The sequence below is a fragment of the Notolabrus celidotus genome, chromosome 18, assembly GCF_009762535.1.
Source record: "Notolabrus celidotus isolate fNotCel1 chromosome 18, fNotCel1.pri, whole genome shotgun sequence".
Classification (NCBI taxonomy): Eukaryota; Metazoa; Chordata; class Actinopteri; order Labriformes; family Labridae; genus Notolabrus; species Notolabrus celidotus.
Window position 1 is genome coordinate 23,387,572 of NC_048289.1, and position 19,366 is coordinate 23,406,937.

The following is a 19,366-nucleotide window of genomic DNA, read 5'->3' on the forward strand; positions in this document are numbered from 1 at the left end:
ACTGTTTGTGAGCTTGAAGATGACTGAGCAGAGAGGATGGTTTTAATCGGGGATGTCCGCTCGTCCAAATCTAATTTTCTTTCTTCGGCGTGTGGACCTGTCCCTTGTTGAACGGGGTGAGGATGGGCTTTGTTGAATCTCCCAATCCTCTCTTTTCATCTCCCCCACCACCCAGCTCAGCTCCTCTTACATTATTAGCCGTCTGTGATGTTACATTAAAGATGCATGACTCTCATGCTGTCTCACTCAGCATGGGCCTCCTGTGTGCATGTGTGAGTGTGTTCAGGCCGACACGCTTGAGCTACTGACTGTTAGAAAGCAGGACAAACACACACACACACTTACACACAGGCATGGCATTGTGTGAACGCGGCCGGGCTCTCTTGAAGCCGAAATTTGTTATTTGACAGATGGATGTGGGAGGCTGTCACTGAGACTAAACGCTCCTGAGAGAGACACACAGAGCTGTCTGGTTGGACGTAGATAGCAAGCTAGATGGACGGCGAGTGGGAGGGGGTTAGCTCCACAGTATTGATATAATGCAAGCTTTGAGTGCCCTGTCTGCTTGGTTGAGTGCCTCTCTGTGGTGCTGCATATGGTGTGTGTGTGTATGTGTGGTTTCTTTTTTTCTTCCATGAATAGTGTGTGTGTTTGGAGCCTGTTTGTATGAACGCAGGAGAGTTAAGCTTGTACGTGTGTTTAATGCTAACCCCTCTCTGAAGTCCTCTTTAAAATCCCTAGACAGTCACAGAACTTCCACACACACCCTGACACTCAGTATCCTGTTTGTGTGTGTGTGTGTGTGTGTGTGTGTGTGTGTGTGTGTGTGTGTGTGTGTGTGTGTGTGTGTGTGTGTGTGTGTGTGTGTGTGTGTGTGTGTGTGTGTGTGTGTGTGTGTGTGTGTTATGGAGAGAGAGAGGGGGGTTTGTGAAGTTATCTGTCTCCCTGGCTGTATCGGTGTCTTAATTGGACTAACAAGATTAATGAGGCGAACTAGATTCTCCGGCTCTCTCTCTCCTCCCATCTTTCGCTGTCAGGGCAGGGAAACTCAGTGTGTCGGTACACAGCAGGTTAAACCCAAGTCACATGACCATCCGTTTAACAGAGGAGGTGATATGGATTAACCCTGATGTCAAAGCAAACGTGATTATCTCAGCTGAAAATGGTAAAAATACAGCGTTAGAAAATAAATCTACAACAACTCGGACGTCCGATGAATGGTTTAAACCAGTGGTGTCCAAACTTTTTTCAAAGAGGGCCACATTTGATGTTGTCTGAATACTTCAGGGCCAGTGGCTCCTATATACTGAGACTTAGGAATCATAAAAGTTATATATGAAATCTCCATTTAATAACAATTATTTAAAAACAATTTCTCAATAAATCAGTAACTAGGTAGTCCTCAGTTCTTGTAGCAACGTAAACATTAGCAGACGTTATCTTCTTCTGGAGGAAGAGGTTTTTCTTTAGGGTCGGGCAATGTGGGAAAAATATTGTCTCATTTTTTTCCCTATGGCAGGATCACGATCTGGATTTAATCACACTATTTCATGTTGTTTTTAAGACTTTTCTAACCAGCAGACAACAATTTAAGAGATAAATAATTATTGTCCTGCATTCTGAACTATTTTTTATGCATCAAATTTTGCCTTTTCTGCACAATTTCATAATTTTGATCTTGTCTTGTGTCCTCTTTTGTGTCTTCTGAACTTTTAGTGTTCATCAAGAACATTTTCACATCATGATAAAAACATTAATTTGAAAAACCTTTCACCTTTAAGAGTTCTTGTGTTTCCTCCTAATTATATTCCTGCAGAACATCCAGAGCTTTGAATTTATAAAAGTAGTCCATATGAAGCTTTTTGAGACGTTTCTGGATTGACTTTAGTTTTGTTTGTGCGCTTGAAAGAAACTGCAAATGTACAGATGATTCAGAATGTGAATAATTTCTTTGCTATAAATAACGCAATTTAAGATGGAAGCTTGGGGCCATAAATAAATGGACCTTGGGCCGCAATTGGCCCCCGGGCCGTACTTTGGACACCCCTGGTTTAAACCAATGATTCCCAACTTTTGTCCATGGTAATCTCCCCCACATTATAACACATTGTAACTTTAACCATTAATCAATGTCTTTTCTTGTATAAGCTTAATATCTTCTTTATTTTTCTAGTCAAGGTCTTTTTATTGTTTTTTTTAACAATTATACAAAGAGAAACATAAACATCAATGATGTCTCATTTTTGGAACAATGAACCCCCCCCCCCATTTCCCAATGTACCCTACTTAGTAAAGGACAAAATCAAAATAAATCGTGAGAAGACAAAGTAAAATAAATAAATAAATAAAATAAACAAAATAAACAAGATACATATATGCATACATACATATACACACAAATATATATACACATATACACATACACACATGTATGCATGTACACACATAATAAGAATATATAAATAAGTAAATAAGTAAATAAATAAATAAGAGAAATTAAATAAATAAGAGATTATCTGAAATCTTAATATCTTCTAATGTCTCTGTCTTAATATCCCACTAGAATAGGCTTACACTTATGTTCTTACCAGCATAAGTGAGGGAGAACTGATTTTATACACTGTTGAAATACAGATAAGTTCTTTATGTAAGGGATAATGTGTAGTGAGCCGGTTGGTCGTGAGAAATGAAGCCAATGTGGAAGTGCAAAGAATTGCAGTTTCTCGAGTGTCTGCTTAAAGCTGGCTGCAGAAGTAGTGGAACCCACATACACACTCGTTTAAAAAAGTAGCATTGTTACTTTTTTTTTAACTCATTATCTTTGAAGATTAGATTAGCAAGGAGGCTAATGGCCCGCCTCCACCTCTTTTCCTCGTTATGTCATCTGAAAGTTAGCTTGAGTCAGCATTTCCAATATGGCGACGGCAGACTGTAGGCTTCAAAACTCGACTTCAAAACCGATGTGTGACATCATGGAGACTACCGTTATATATCATACAGTCTATGAATCAGGGGGTGAGACAATACTTTTGGGTGAGACAGTCAATCAATCAGACTTTATTTATAAAGTGCTTTTCATACGATGACATTTTAATATAAAAGTTCTGTTCATAAAAACAACCTAAAATAGAATAAATTAAGAAAAGATCCCACCCCCAGCCCCGACCCCAAACCCACCCCACAATCCTAAGGTTAAGAACACAATATATGCAACAATAGTAATAAAAACAATACAAATAAAATAACAAAAAAATAAAATAAAAAGAAGTTGTTGAACAAACTGAGGAAACGCTCTCATGATATCTTAATGAAGAAACACTGGAGGTAAAATAAGATGTTAAAACTCAACACAGGAAATTAAAATCACCAAAATAAAATAGATTTCTAAGATAATAAAACAAGAAAATGTTAAACCATTAAAAGAAAATAAGAGGCTATACTTAAAATAATAAATAAGTACATAAATAAAGTAAAATAAAAGTGACACAAATTTGAACTAGATAATAAATAAACAAACAAATAAATAAATGAAACTGTTTAGAATAAAACTCAGTTAAAAGCGAGACTAAAAAGGTAAGTCTTGAGTTTGCTTTTAAATACTACACAATACTTCACATAGGAGTCCTGTCTCACTCTGGGTTCTATTTCTATACTCACCCACTCACTCAGACTAGAAGTACTGTATGTTGATGGATTGAACACATTGGTCAATCAAGCATTGGAAACCACATTTTTTAAGTTTGTAGCAGTATTCTCAAGCTACCCAAAGGTTGGGAAAAGCACCAACAAAAGGACCAACAAGAAAGTTTAAGTTTTCTTGTCAACAACCCAGGATAGCACCTACCAAAACATGCAGCAAACCACCAAAACATCCACAGTCTCATAGGTGTTGTATGTCCCTTTGCAGAGCTATCCTTGAGGGTTTCGCTCAGAGTTATTGATCCGATTGGTGATACTGCTACGAACAGAGAAAACCCTTGATGGAATGGAGCTCTCAGGGGCGCTCACCAGTTTTAAAAGCACGTGTTCCCCTGTAGTTGACTGTAGTTTTCACTTGTTCAGAGGCAAAGCAGAATAATTTCTGCATTTATTTGGAGTTGAATGTATGGCCAACTGATGAGTTTCATTTCAATATTGATTTCTTTCAGCAATGTTTTTGGTATCCACTGCAAGAACGCGATGAGATGTGTTTTTCTTTCCCTTCTTAATTCTCCAATATGGCTGCCATAATTGAGCCATATCCATCCCTTTATACTCACTGTATGCGATTCCGTTACAGTATTTTAAAAGCTTGCACAACGAAAAAGCAGCACTGCACCCATAGTTAAGTCTGTTGCTAGGATACATGGTTACACTGTACTGGGATGGTAACCATAGTGATATCTGCAAGGGTAAAAATCAGTGTCAGAAATTAAAATCATCCATATGTTCAGACTGAGTTAGGATCCTCCTATTATAACTCATATCTGAGTGGACATTACTCAGATATTTTTACAGGTGTGAGGTGTTTTATTACGTCAGACTTCATTCATGTTTTTATTTCTTTATTTGGTCCAGCATTTTTGCCTTTAATAGACATTAAATAATCTGAAAGAGACAAGAAATACGTGGAGCAGAGAGTGGGGGATGACAGGATGTATAGGGTCGAACAGGTGACTGCTGCGAGGAGGATAGCCTCAATACATGGGGCACATGCTCAAACTGCCAGGCCAGACTGTGCCCAGACTTAAGTAATGCTTTAATCTGTTAGGTTTATCAATGGAAGCCTTTTTGAAGAATGGTTTGGAATTTGGGGTTAGGGTTAAAACATCCTGATCATTTCTATACATTTAATACTTTCTGTTGTAGTGATAAAGAAAACTTAGAATTTACCATTTAAACTCCTAAAAAAAAAAAAGATGTGTGTCATTGGTTTCAGAGGAATGCTGTATTATTAAATAAAGCCGTAATTGTACTGCAAACAATTTTCATCCTGCCAAGATCCAGGATTGGAACTTTTGCATGTGTCAAGGCAGATGTCCGTCTAAAATGAGTCTGGTTCTGCTGGAGGTTTCTGCCTGTTAAAAGGAAGTTTGTCCTTGACGCTGTAACTTGCTAAATGCTTCAAAGTGCTCTGCTCATGGTGGATTAAGATGAGATAAGACTGAGATATGACTCTCTAACATGAGTCTGGTTCTGCTCGAGTCCTGTCTGTAAAATGGGACTGGATCTTATCCTGCCCTGATGTTGAGAATTGTTAATAATTGAACATAGAGTTTGGTCTAGATCTGCTCAGTTTGTAGAAGCGTCTTTAGATAACATTTGTTGTGATTTAGCAATATTTAAATGAAGATTGATTGATTGGTTGATGTGTCTGGATGCATATTAGGGGTCGACCGATATTGGTCTTTCAGGACCACTGCCGATTAGGAGTAGTTCCCAAGACCAAAGACTAATATTTGGAACAGATATGCACTTACATTAAAAATGAAAATCTTTAAAAATTTAGAATTTTTAATATTGCAAACACCAACAAAATACTTTGTTTAAATTACTTAAGCAATTGTTTAATCAAAACTGAACTTAAAAAAACATATAAGTATGAGGTAACACTTAACCCCACACTGTCATGTGACATCTTGCCAATCACATTGTGTTGTGTGTGGTGTGTGTGGTGGTAAAAACAGACAAAGAGGGAAAGACACATCGGCAGCAGAGCCAAAATAGCACTCTTTATCATTAACTAACTTTATTGGCCATTGGTGAAAAAATCTGATCCAGATGATTCGCCAGATGTCTAATATCGGCCCTCATGATTGGCCATGGCTGATAAACAGCCTACACACATTTTAATGGGACTATGGAGAGTGACATAGAGAAAATATAAATGCACATGAGTGGGTGTGCTAGAAACCTGTGAATAGCTTTTCAGAAAACCACACCCAAAGTACAGTGGAATGGTAACACAAACATACAAAATCACTAAAATGGTAATAACCAGTGTACATGTTTGACATGCTATACTTCACCTGTATCTGTGGGTTGTAACTGTTGATTTAAACAGGAAAATCTAGCATGAAGCCACCTCCGAGCCAAGGTGTCAAGTGGCTGTAATGTGAGAACAGTTACAGTTGTGGCCGTGATGCCACCTCAGGAGCCGTGCACTTTATCAATACCAATGCTCTCCGTTCGCTCCACTCTGTTTCAAATCACTCCGAGTCCGTCTTTCAGCTGAAATCCTCACTGAGATGCGCCGTTATGCAAGAGGCTGCATTTGGGGATTAGCACATCATTTTCAAGGGTAAGCATCAAGCATCCGCTGGTGTTTATAGGTCACAGATCCCACACTGCTGTTGTGTGTAGTATGTGAAACAAAAGGATGATATACAGTACACGCTGTAGTCTGAACAAGGACTATATGCAATGTGCAGTTACACTGTTCTTAAGGGTTCATAAAAAAAACCACAACGACAAATATTGAAGAGCAAATATTGGCTATAACTCACAATTGGATGTCTTTATTGTGAGACAGTGTTTGCAATTACCAGAATATTAACTTTGATACAGTTCAAGTCAAATCAAACTGTATCATCATCTGTTTTAATACTACAGCAACAAAAAAGGAACTCCTTGGGACTGAAGATGCGTAATTTATTCATTTTTGATTACAGAAAAAATCACTGATCACAGACCAACATGTGACTTGCTGTTAAGTAAGGGATAATGTTTGGTTAGCAGGTTTTTATGGGAAAAATAATCCCGACAAGGTGAGACAAGACCCCGATGTGAAGCAGACCCAGTTATTACCCGGCTACTAACTTAAAATACAAACATGTTGTCAAAAAGACCGGTCTTGGTCTCAAGGCCGCTTATTTAAGGTCTCAGTCTTGTCTCGGAATCGAAAGCATTTCCAATCTGTCTTGTCTCAGTCTCGGACTGGGCGGACTCTGTATTTTATATCAAGACCGTTGGAGACCACCACGGATGCACTCTGTGTCCCTGTCATTACTGTGATAAGAGAAAAAAATTTAACTTAAGGAGTCAAAAGAAAGGCAACAAAGACGAAACCAAACCTTGTTTGTTGCTGTCAATAGTATTCAAAGCAAACTTCAACAAAATAAACAGAAGTCTTTTCTTTTGTTAACTCTCATGATGATTTTTCATTATTATATGGTTTTGGTCTTGTCTCGGTCTTGCCCTGCCTTGCCCTTTACTCGGTCTCGATCCCTAAATGTCTTGGTCTTGTCTTGGTCTCGGTGCACTCTGGTCTCGAACATGTCTTGCTCTCGGTTAATGTGGTCTTCACTACAACACTAGTCACAACTTTGAACCCTGCTGCTGTCATCACCACCTCTTATGGTTTAAGTTTTTTTGTAGAGACCGGTAACGTAAAGTTTCTCTCACCTGCTCTTGAGAGAAACTAGTGTCTTGGCCCGTGAAAGCCCCTCTCGTTGTTTGCACTGACTCACAAGTTTTTAAACTTCTGTTTTCTTCTGAGGTGTCCAACATTTGACAAATTGATGCTAGCTTCCAACCATGCAAAATTTGACCAGTACTCATGGCACTGGTGGGAAAAGGAGCGATGGTGGTGCTTTGGCCTGCCGAGGATTCGTGAACACAAAACAACTCAAGGGAAAAATGCAACAATGAAACATTTTAGCATCTAAATTGGAACAAATAAAAAGAGCTACAGCTTTAAAGGCACCCTGAATTTCCTTGCTTGTGTTTTTTTTATTGTTTTCTGATTAATTTCTGATTATAAAGTGATATAAGTTTTATATATATATATATATATATATATATATATATATATATATATATATATATATATATATATATGTTCTTTGTGAAAGAAAGGGAAACATTTCTTATGTTCTATGTTAGCTACTTTTTGTTTCAGTTGATTAATCGGCTGATCATTTAAGGCCTATTAAATATTATTATCATGAAATCATACACATGTAATGAATATAAACCTTCAAACTGACTTAATTTGCGAAGCTCTTCTAAACAGGGGCCAATGAATGAAAATGCATGGATCATAATGATATAAAAATCCAGTCCAGAAGTTAACATTTTGTTTGTTTTTATCAGGAAAATTGAATATTTATCATATAAGACAAGAAAAATAAGACGTGAAGATCTGCACAGTATTTCTTTTCCTGATAGAAAATCTATTTTTGAAGATTTCATTATTATATTTTGAGTTTCAGCTGTAAGAATGCACATCATTCCTCACATAGCAGCTGTAGTTTTAGTATTTAATATGTGCCCTGTCTGTCAATACTTTCACTCCTGTGTCACTTTGTTATGATTCTGCTGCATCACCACTCTGTGTACGCCGCCTCTAATTGTTGTGTTGTTTCCCATTTGTTTCTGTGCCATCTTTGTGCCTCATGTTCAGCAATGCATGGACATGCAGTGCTCGTGTGAATGTGTGTTAGATGCTGCCTGTGTGTGTTTGTGTGTGTGTGTGTGTGTGTGTGTGTGGGTGTGTGTGTGTGTGTGTGAGTCTGACTGTTGCATAAGAGGATCTGCTCTGTCCCAGAGCTTAACTAAGGATTTAAACCTCTCTCCCTCACTCTCTCCTGCACTCTCTCTCTCTGTCTCTCTTCCTGTGTTGTCTGTCTCTCTCTGGCGCTCTCTGTTGCACTCTCTCTAATCTGTGTTCCCGCACATATATTGAAGGGAGTGATGTCATTATTTGTTGAATAAGTCTGAGCGTATGCAGATTGTATGTTTGCTCCCCTCGTAATAACTGAGTGGGAACATTTCTTTTTTGTTTTCTCTGCATAGCCTCTATTTTAATGACACCTGCTCACAAATTGAAGTCTTCACGACTTCTAAAGGCTTCCGATGGCTTATAAATATCTCTTTTAATTACTGCTAAATGAGCTAAATAAGCTAGAAGGGCACTGGCGCCTTTCAAGGCCTCTAGTGCATCTATATATAGTATGCAAATCTGCAAGTGCTGTCATCATATATGTCTGGACACATTTCTGGAACTCGAAGCATCATAGTAAAGTGCGTTAGGCAGAGCAGTGTTACTCCATCTTTCAAAATATGAAGTACCGCAACATTTGGTGTATAAGTCACAGGCTGGACTTGGCAGGCAGCGTCACTTTTGAACAGCTTTACTCCCTCATTAGGTCATAATCATGCTTTTAAAGAAAATAGTTGCATGCTTCAAGATAGTAAATCTCACTGAGTGCTGGCTTGATTGAAAAGATTCCTCAGTCTTAAGGCTGGTACACACTACAGGATAATCGGGCTGATTTTTGTCCCGATCTCCCCCTTACGATAAAAGCCAGCAAAGGCCAGATTGTCTGATGTTCGCAAACAATATCGTGTCTGATTTTCCTGTGGTGTTGGGTGTGTGGTCTGCTCTGAAGGCCTCAGAAGGAGAGATCGTGAATAATGAACATGTTCAATATTTGCGACTAGAAATCCTGTAGTGTGTGGGATGCTCCGAGAGGAGCCGAGCACGCACAGTGTGTAATGTCACTTGTACCGGAGCAAAAGCCAATCAAGACGCAAGCTGACTCAGCTGATTGACGTAAGAGGAAGTAAAAACAAACAAAAACATGGCGCCGGTGAAAACAAAAGTCTCTTGGACCTCCGAAATGGAAGACCAACTGGTTGATTTGTGGCAACAGCATGAATGTTTACGTTTCGTCCAAAACCTACCACAACAGGACGGACAAAGAGAAGAGTTTCGTCCGCCATGTTTGTTTACACCAAAGTCACGTTTTACTATGCGAGATTTGGAATATTGAGCGTGAAGAACCCGATACTCTGCTGAAGAATCGGTTAGTGTGTGGTGTGCTCAGTAGTTCACACCACACACTATAAGATCAGAAGAGAGAGATCTTATGCGATCTTGTCTTTTGTTATCATCATGTGTGTGCTCTCTAAATGTGTGAAGGTTTGAAGAATCCTGTAATGTGTGCCAGCTATAAGACAACAAGTGACCAGTGAAGAGGGTGGTGCAATGGCCACAGGCAGTCTATACCTCACAGCTACATATGTTACTGTGGGCTGGGCTGAATTAGCTTGCAGGACCACATGGTGCAAACAGATGGAACCAGAAAGGGCTGCACAGCTACAGAGAAACTGCAGGTTGTGCAGGTTGATAATGTAGTGTGGATTGTCACAAAGGAAGACACTAAATTCTCTGAGAGACCCCCAAAAACAATGTGTCATACAAACGAGTGCCACTTATTTTCTGGATTCACTGTATTTCCAAATTGGATATATTTCACAAAGTAGGCTGGAGATGTTAAGATACATGTACAGATACATAAGCTACAGTATCGGACGAATCTCAGAATCCATCGGCTATAATCGGATGATTTAGCCCCTGAGAGTGAGGGCTAAATCACTTTTCGGAGCTTCCAGCGTTGCCAGGCGATAAAGGACTTCCAGACAGAACATTCTTATCTGCATATTGCCATTGTTGACGGTCCAATTAGCAACTTGAGAAGTGAGATGGAGTCTGAGTCGAGGAGCAAGAGCGTCTAGAGCGGATTGTGAGCTGCACTTGCTCTTGCATGCAGGTATCTGTTCAGAGACATCAGTTGGAGCCAAATCCATGTTATATGACCTCCTGGCACAAGGATTTCATTATAGCTGATGCAGTTTGCCTTTTTTTGTTTTCCACAAGGACTGCTGTCCTACGTACAGCCACTTGCCACTGAACCAGGAGTGAATATTACTCCTCAGACTACGAACAGAACACTTTTGACACCAAAATATGGATCTGCACTTACAGATTCAGCTTTTTGTTTTGCAAAATCTGTAAATAGAGATGACTCCAGTACAAATAGGATACAAAATATACTGTAAAATCCAAATGCATGAGATACACTTTTAACCCCTTTTTTGTTATCCATAAAAAGGGCTGCATCCTATACACCGATCTGACAAAAGCCTGCTTTATACTTCTGTGTCGAACTAACGCCGTAGCCTGCACCATTCCAGTCTACGTAGCTCTCAATGATGCAGAAACTAACATGGGTAGCCTGACGTGCACCTCCTCCAAAATCTTAACATGCGTCAAAACGACGTTGACTCCAAGCCCTGTGATTGATCGGCAAATACGGTATAGTATTTCCTGTATTTACATCACTTCCTGAATCACCGTCCATCAGCCGTACATGTCGTCTCCTCTGATGCCACTTCTCTATTTGGCACTAGCTCTCTTAACTTCCCCGTCACTCGCCCAGCTCTGCTCTCTCTCCCTCTTGCACGCAGCAGCTTGAGGCTCAAGAACCCCAGATCCCAGTTATAAGCTTGTGCAGAGCCAGAGGCTGCAGTTTCAGGGCCACAATTTTGGGACTGCATTTCTATATCCTGTGTTTTGATGCAACAGTTATGGCTTGGGTTAGGGCTACAGGTGGACACTAAAAATATTTAGGATACACATAAAAAACGGGATTACCATAGACTGTATAAATAATGGATGTAGTATCCGTGACGTCCCCCATCTGTTCCTGAGCGCTGTTTTGAAGCCAATCAACAGCGGCAGCCATATTGGAAATGCAGAACTCAACCAGGCATAGTGTGACGTAAAGAGGCGGGGTTTGAGCCTCCTAGCTAACAGCTATGTGTTCCTGTCCAGGAGTCAAGTCAGTCATGTCCTTATTTGGGCAAAAACTTGTAATCTTAATATCTCCTGAACCGTTGCGTTAGAAGAAAATTCACCCCCGTACAGTGTGTGATAATAGAGAGATTGGCGACGTAGAGCCAAGCCGTTTTTGTACCAGGCTGTAAACATGTTTATTAATGCTGCAAAAATCGTCTTTTTTGAATTCAATGTGGTTTCCGGTGTTTCTGCAGCCAGCCTCAAGAGGATTCTCGATGAATTGCAGTTTATAACACTTCCGCATGGGCTTTATAGTTTGAGACCGAAGGTTGCAACTTGGTGATTACACATTAAAAATATGTTTCTTGGTGAGCAGAAGTTGGTACTGTCACAAACAGCAAGGGTTGTAGAATTGCAGTCCCAAAAATGTGGTCCTGACTCTGCCGTTTCTGGGTCTGCAGACACATACTTCTTTTGGAAGTCATTGTGAATACAATGATTTAAGGGCAAGTAAAGGGCATTTGAATCCTTTGGTAGTATCCACAAGTGTGGCAGGAATACCAATATGCAATCCTGAAAATATTATAAATAATTTGCTGTACTGATATTTTTGCAAAGCTCTAAAAGATCAAGTTCAAAAAAGCTCATCTGTCGGTCAGATTCAGATGCAACCTTCAGGAGGCTTCATGAAATCAGGCCAGTAGTTTTTCTGTGTTCCCGTCTTCAAACATGTAAACCAACAGCTGAGAATCACAACCTCCATGTGTTGCTGCTAATAAGAAAGATGGTGATTTAGTCGCTATTATCTATTATCTATTATATGCATTAATACCATGTATACAAAGAGTTAATGGATTCTAAAACATACCTTATTTATCTTTTTGTGCCATTCCTTCTTGTTGCAGCGGTTCTACCTCACCTTCAGTTCTTCTCCAGCAGCTACTCATTTTTTTTTGGCATCCCTTTACACCACCTGTGAGTAAAGCGAAAAATATCAATTCCTCTTGTTGTACAGTCTGCTTACACAGAGAGGAGTGGGCTCGCTGGTGATCTAAAAATAAGAGGTTTGGATGAATCTCCACTCGCTTTACTTTGTCCAACATGCAGGGCTGCAGATTTGTTGGCTGCAAACTCTTCGCAGCTCAGGAACATTTTGTCAGGGACGCTAGTTTGAGCGCTTTACGTGCCAGTACAATACTTTATTTGGAATTAGTTATTTTTGTGTAGTACGCAGCATGAATTTTTTTTATTGCTCTGCTTTTTTAAATGTCCACTTTGATCATTTGCAGAAAGTTAATGTTTCACCTTGGTAATCTCTGTATGAAAATGACTCTGCTGCACACACTGGGTGGTCACTGTTATCATCACTAGAGCAGGAAAGGACTCAGGGAAAAACCGGTCAGTTGGTCAATTCACCAGTTGGATGATTACAACATAGACTAAGATAAGCTGTCTGTTTTGATAAGAGCCATATTAAGAAACTTTATGATTTTTTTAGTCAAAATCTTTTTATTGAGATACAAACAAGGTATACATGAAGCGCAGTGCTGATCGGTCACTGATATTTGAGGATGTTATAAATAAATACCAAACGCAGTTAGCAGTCACATCTACATGGGAAAAGTGAGAGAAATGCGCAAAGGGAAAGAAAAAAAAAAAAGAACCATTAACTGCACATGGTGAGTAAGTGAAGCAAAGAAAGAAAGTAAAGAAAATATTAGGGATGCACAGATCCGATCCTGGTATCGGCTAGATCGGACTCAAAAAGCTAGATCGGATATCGGTGACAAGGGGCCCATATATAGTGCCGATCCATATGGCAGATCTATTCATCTCAGTTCAATGCTTTTCTGTGTTTACAACAGCCATGTGCGTCTCCTACGTCATCACCGCCGGCCAGTCTGTGCATTTTTGCCCCGTGGAGCATGATGGAAGATAACTACAGAGGCTCTGCAGTTTAGGTGCATGTCACGCTTCTTTTGCTAACAACTCTGCCGGAAACTTGCAACATGTGCAGCGCTAATGTTTCGATGGATGGCAGTCGTGCTGAAAAATATAATGGAAGCCCAAAGGAGGAGGTTAACATCAGCTGTAGCGTACTGCAAAGAAGGAAGACACCTTCTATTAATGGATTCAAAAGTGTGAAAAAACGGACAGGTTATTGGATTTAATTGTTCTGGATCCTTGAAATTAAGGGATTCCAGCCTCTGGTTTAGCACTTGGAACCCAGGTACAGTTCACCATCAAATCAGAAAAGCCTGAAGTTGCCAAAACATGATTCTATCTTCACATTAAGGAATAGAGATTGTTAAATCAATACCAGGATCGGATCGGCTAGTAGTGGTATCGGCAGATACCAAAGCCCAGGTATTGATATCGGGACCTAAAAAGTGCAATCGGTGCATCCCTAGAAAATATCAAGATAAAAAAAAGCAAAAGAAAAACAATAAAAAAAACAACAACCATTATAAAACAATCCCTACCCTGTCACTGCCAGTGATGACATTAAATACTTTTCCCAGTCCCATTAAAGACAAAGTTGTACATCTGGAAGAGAGAGATGATGAAGCTGCATCTGAATCATGGTTTTAAAAGTTGTGTGCAGAGTTCAGAAAGGGTCCCCAAATTTCAATAAACTGTGCATTTGAATGTTGGAGTGAGAATCTTATTTTCTCTAGCTTTAAGCAAGCCATAATAATAAACTTTATTATTAAATAAACTTTATTGCAAACATACTGACAGATATTGCAGACAGACTTGAAGAGGCTGCGGTGGCTGAAATAAACAAAATAGCATGCAATATGACAAAAAGAAAGAACCATGTTAATCTTGGACCTTAATCCCAACATGGTTAACATCCTAACCCTGACAGCTTGAGTAAAAATGTGTTATTTTAGACGCAAATGCACAAAAAAAACCCCACCACAATCAGCTGGACTTTGTTCCTACAAATAGACTGAACTCTTTCTTGTGAAAGCAAGATCTGCAAAACACCAGACGGCCGTCTCTTCCTCAGCAAAACAAGTTGAGCCAATTCAGCAGCATCAGCTCCCCTGAGGGATATGTCATATTTGTTGAGAAGCAGCTAGCTCCACCTGCCTAATCTGTACAATGAGATCAGATCACAGAGGCAGATAAGGCTATGAGAAGGCCTTTGAGGTGCTGTGTGTGAATGCACACCTCTGGTGTAAGAAATCACTTAATAGTGTATCATTTAGTGTAGTCTGAGGTAACGGGGTCTACAGTAGTTAAAAATAGGAATTATACAGTTAGAGGATAGTGATTGTTAAGAAGGATAGTGATTGTTAATGCTGATAATGGTGTAGCTGGTAGGGAGGAGTGGTTTAGTAATGAACATAATTACCTCTTATTTGTGCACTGGTGCGTTTTGCTGGAGGAACGCTGCCTTCCTGCTCTCACTGTTCAGCTGTGTGTTATTCCTCACTAAATCACTCTCTGTCTGTGTCTTTGCAGATTGACTTGGAGCCAGAGGGGAAGGTGTACGTGGTCATCGATCTGTCCGGATCCTCCACTGAAGGTAAAACTACAACAACGCACTGTTTTACTGGGCAAAGGAAGAAATAAATAACCAAGATAGTCAATGGTTTGAAAGGATTCATCTTCTATTTGCTGATCTTCGTTTACAAGCTGACTAAATACTATGGACGCAACGATATATCGCAAATTGGTGAAAACATCAACAATATAATTTGTAACGGGATATTATTTTAAACAGTAGAAGGCGCTATCTGCATTATACTCCACTTGTTCAACATCATTAAGTCTCTTGCTCTGCTCTCTCGTCACTCGCTGAGTGGAGGTGTTTGAAGGTTAAAGCATGTTTCGATGTGAATCAGCTGACGGCACACAGAGGAGACGCTCAGCTGGGGGCTGCGGCTGAGTGACAGGTCTCCACAAGCGCTTTTTTTCTCGGCTGCTGGACTGATTTTCCCGGTTTCGCTCCCAGCTGACACAGGACCGCGCTGGCATGCTTATTTTTCTCAATAAGAACGTGTAGACAGACTAGACAACTGGACCCTGTGAGTCTAAAATATGATCCTGTTTTAATGATACTTACACGTGGGAATCGTTCACTTTCAATTTCTCTATAATTGTTCTGAAATTTTCAAGCAAGGTATTTTTGTGCGGCCATTTTTTATTTTTTTTGCAAGGTACTGGAAAAAAGTGTGCAGTGGTTTTATTTGAGTTACAACACACCTTAAAAATGAAAAAGGATTACCTTGTTTACAAAGGCGCGGCAGGGCTTCTTAGAAGTTTACTTTCAAGTCAATTCGTGATGAGATACATACTTCAACACTTTTTACAAAGCTTCCTCCCTGGAGCGAGCCAGCCAGAGCAGCCAGTCCGGATAGCAAACACTCTCACTCATGTCCTGCTTAACATCTCAAGAGCATCTCAGTACATGTGGACAAAGGGTGCCTGTATTAGTGGGGTTGATCCACCGACAGCCTCAGACTTATTTATTAACTAACAATAGTAATGTCAATGTACTGTAATATAAACAGGCGATATGTACAGATATAAATATATATATATATATTTTTTGGGACATTCAGACGTGGAACTTTTGTCATGATCACTTAAAATAACTCTGTCACAGTCACCACCAACTTTCATTAGAAGTCAAAATTTCACTTAAACTCTGGGTAGCTGTTCGCGCCGGTGTTTTTGAAATAGAGGTCCTTTGCCTTGAGTTTCATTTGCATAGAAATGAGCCAATTTTGCCCCAAATAAATGCATTGTGACTCGCTTACATACGCACAAACAACACCAGTGCTAAGAGACAGCATTTGTTCTTCAGTTCTTCTCTTCACTTTGAACCAATGTCTATTTTTGTGTCTCATTAACAGATTTGTCGGTTGCAAAAGCTGCCTCAGCGTCAATTTACACTCATGACACCAACAGGAAGTGCACATTTAGGTGTTTGCCTTTAAGGTTTGAAAGCTTTAAAGCAGAAAGCCTTGAATGCAAACTTAATGTTGACAAATGTTGGTCTATCACAGCACACCACTACTAGCCAATCACGGCGCAGGAGTGAGGAAGAGGGCGGAGCTCTCACTGAGCAAAATGTACATTGTGGAGATTGGAGTAAACAAACTTTAGCTCTTCCTGTTTTCCTAGAAAGTTACCACAAAAAAAGAACAGAACTTTCACTTTCATTTTCTTTCTCCTCCCCCTCTTTCTGTATTTGTTTGCATAAACACACCTGGAAACACCCAGAATATCTCTTATCAATTAGCACAGCCTCACGCTCACACACACGGCTGCTGTCTGATAAGAGTGGATTTCACCTGCACCTGTGTTTCTTCACACCTGCTTATAAATAGACCAGGCTGTCTGCCTTCTAGTGCAAGTGGAAATGAATATACAGTGTGTGTGTGTGTGTGTGTGTGTGTGTGTGTGTGTGTGTGTGTGTGTGTGTGTGTGTGTGTGTGTGTGTGTGTGTGTGTGTGTGTGTATGTGTATGTGTGTGAGGGTGGAAGTAGAAGTAGATCCCAAGCAGTATATCACAGAGTATATTTCCTCTATGTAAAGACGGATAAAGAGAGCAGCAGAGATTGAAGAGAGAGGGAGTAGATTCTTAAAATAGGTGAGATTGAGCCACGGATTACACACACACATACACACACACACACACATATGCAGACTCAGGCGTCCGTGTCCTGCCCTCCTCATCGATGATTGGACACTCAGTTGTGACCTCACGACCCCTTCCCCGCCCACTCCTGAACTTCCTCCCCGGGTTCAGCTGGCTCGAGTGCTCGTTGCGTTAATATATGCTGATAAAAACAAACGGTGTGTGCGTGTTTGTGTGTGTTTGTGCATGTTTGTGTGTGTGCTGATAGGAGGGATAGAGAGATGGAGGGTGAGAACTAGAGGAAGAGGTGGTATTTTTAGCAGATTTATTTTTTTTTTCCCCTGGTGCAATCTGTTCTCTGCAGCTTCGGAGGCTGAGAGGAGTCGTACTTTTCCTGTTTTCTCTCCTCTTTCCTCCTCTCCGTCCTCATGCATCTGTCGGTCTCAGGAGGAGAACCACGATAATCTGACCTAATCTGACCATCTGCGCACCCGCTCTCTGCGTTTCTGGATTCTCCTTCATCCTTTTCTATGTCTTTTGTTTATTTTTGTTGAACATTCCTGGAATTTAGAAGATAAACCTGATGATGATTGAGCACTTTAAATGGGTAGAATAACATTTTGCGGCCTGTGATATTACAACACAGTCAGTCAAAGGAAAAAACATATATTCAAAGCACTTATAAATAGATTTTTGCATACCAAAAATAATTTAATTCTTCACGGTTTAAACAACTTCGTTGTCCCCAGTATTCATTCCTCTCCTCTTTTTAAATCCAAAGAGTGAAAGTAATTTTCCATGCTGAGATAAAAGCTGATTTTGTTCATAGGAAAGTAAATATTAAAGCTGGTTCTGTAGAAGAACATTGTGTGGCAGCAGTAACCTCTTAGTGGTAGTTCCTGAAAAAATTTCCAAACCAAAGTCTATGAAAACACCTTAACAGGAAGAAAGACAGACAACTAACTAACAAAGCTTCATTAACCCTGGATACTCTAGAGCAGGGGTTCCCAAACTTTTCAGCCCACGACCCCCAAAATATTGGTGCCAAAGACTTGCGACCCCCACTGTCCCCCAAAGCGATTTAATGTGGCTTCATTTATCTGATCTGCAGAAAATGAGCCTACCTATATGAGCATGTTTATGAATTAACCTGCTGCTACTGATGATTTTGATAATTCACTGTTCACTAACCCTAAACTAAGGAGTCATCTGGCAAAAAGAAAGGCAGAAACTCATCACATTTTCTATTTTCAAGGTTTTATTTCAAATGTAGCCACTATTTTTGTCAATATTTTTTACTATAAAGGGTAAAATGTACTATTTTTAGATAACTCAAAAAAAAATAATTCTGGATGCCATCTCACGACCCCCCATTTGTGTCTAGCGACCCTCAAGGGGGTCCTGACCCACACTTTGGGAACCCCTGCTCTAGAGCAAACAACAAATCTTAATGAAACGCTCCTTAAAAGACAGTGCTACTATTTAATCTCCCATGTACCATCCCACACAAGCCCCCATTTGTTACCACCAGGCTCAAGGCTGGTAACAAGGAAGGAGGCCACACACCGATAAAGCAGTCAAAGTATTATTTATTTCACTGAAATAATCAAACTCATCAAATAACTAATGTTATAAATCAATATGAGAATAATCGGTCATGTCTGAAATTTGTGGATGAGTGAGAGTGTTGTTTGATGGTTGCTCATTCAAATTTGAAGTACAGTTAACAGACTACTATGAAGCTAAATCAGGGCCAAAAGTTTTGATCATTTGAAAGAAACAAATTAAAACTAAAAGTTCAAGTTTTGAGCTTTAACTTTAAAAAATACATCAATGTATTCAAAATAAAAATATGTATATGAAAAGCTTTTTTGAATATAATTTTGATTCCATTCTGAAATTCTTTTGAATAAATTATTTATCTTCAATTTTCATTTTCATATATATTTTAATATTTTAGGTCTTATTTTCTTCAGTTGCAGATTTTATGTTTCAGTTTCAGACACAGATTTTTACAGTTTCAAATCATTTTTTTCACTTTCGGATTGTATTTTTTTTGCAGTTTCAGACTTTTGGCCCTGATCTGGCGTGGGGGGCGTAGCATCATGAATGACAGCATAACAAAGAAGGCTTAGAACCTTCCTCAATCATGTTGCCTTCAGGAAACGTAGGTACCGAAAGAACTATGACTCTTTACTTTCTAT

At 39.6% G+C, this 19,366-nt stretch overlaps 1 protein-coding gene across 2 annotated transcripts in view; it reads left to right on the forward strand.

The window, feature by feature from the left end:
• Positions 1-19,366, forward strand: part of prkcea (protein kinase C, epsilon a) — a 69,482-nt gene that overhangs the window by 20,570 nt on the left and 29,546 nt on the right. For both annotated transcript variants that reach the window (XM_034708520.1, XM_034708521.1), the window contains exon 2: positions 15,038-15,101. In XM_034708520.1, the coding sequence (XP_034564411.1) occupies positions 15,038-15,101 (64 nt within the window). The remainder of the gene's footprint in view (positions 1-15,037; positions 15,102-19,366) is intronic.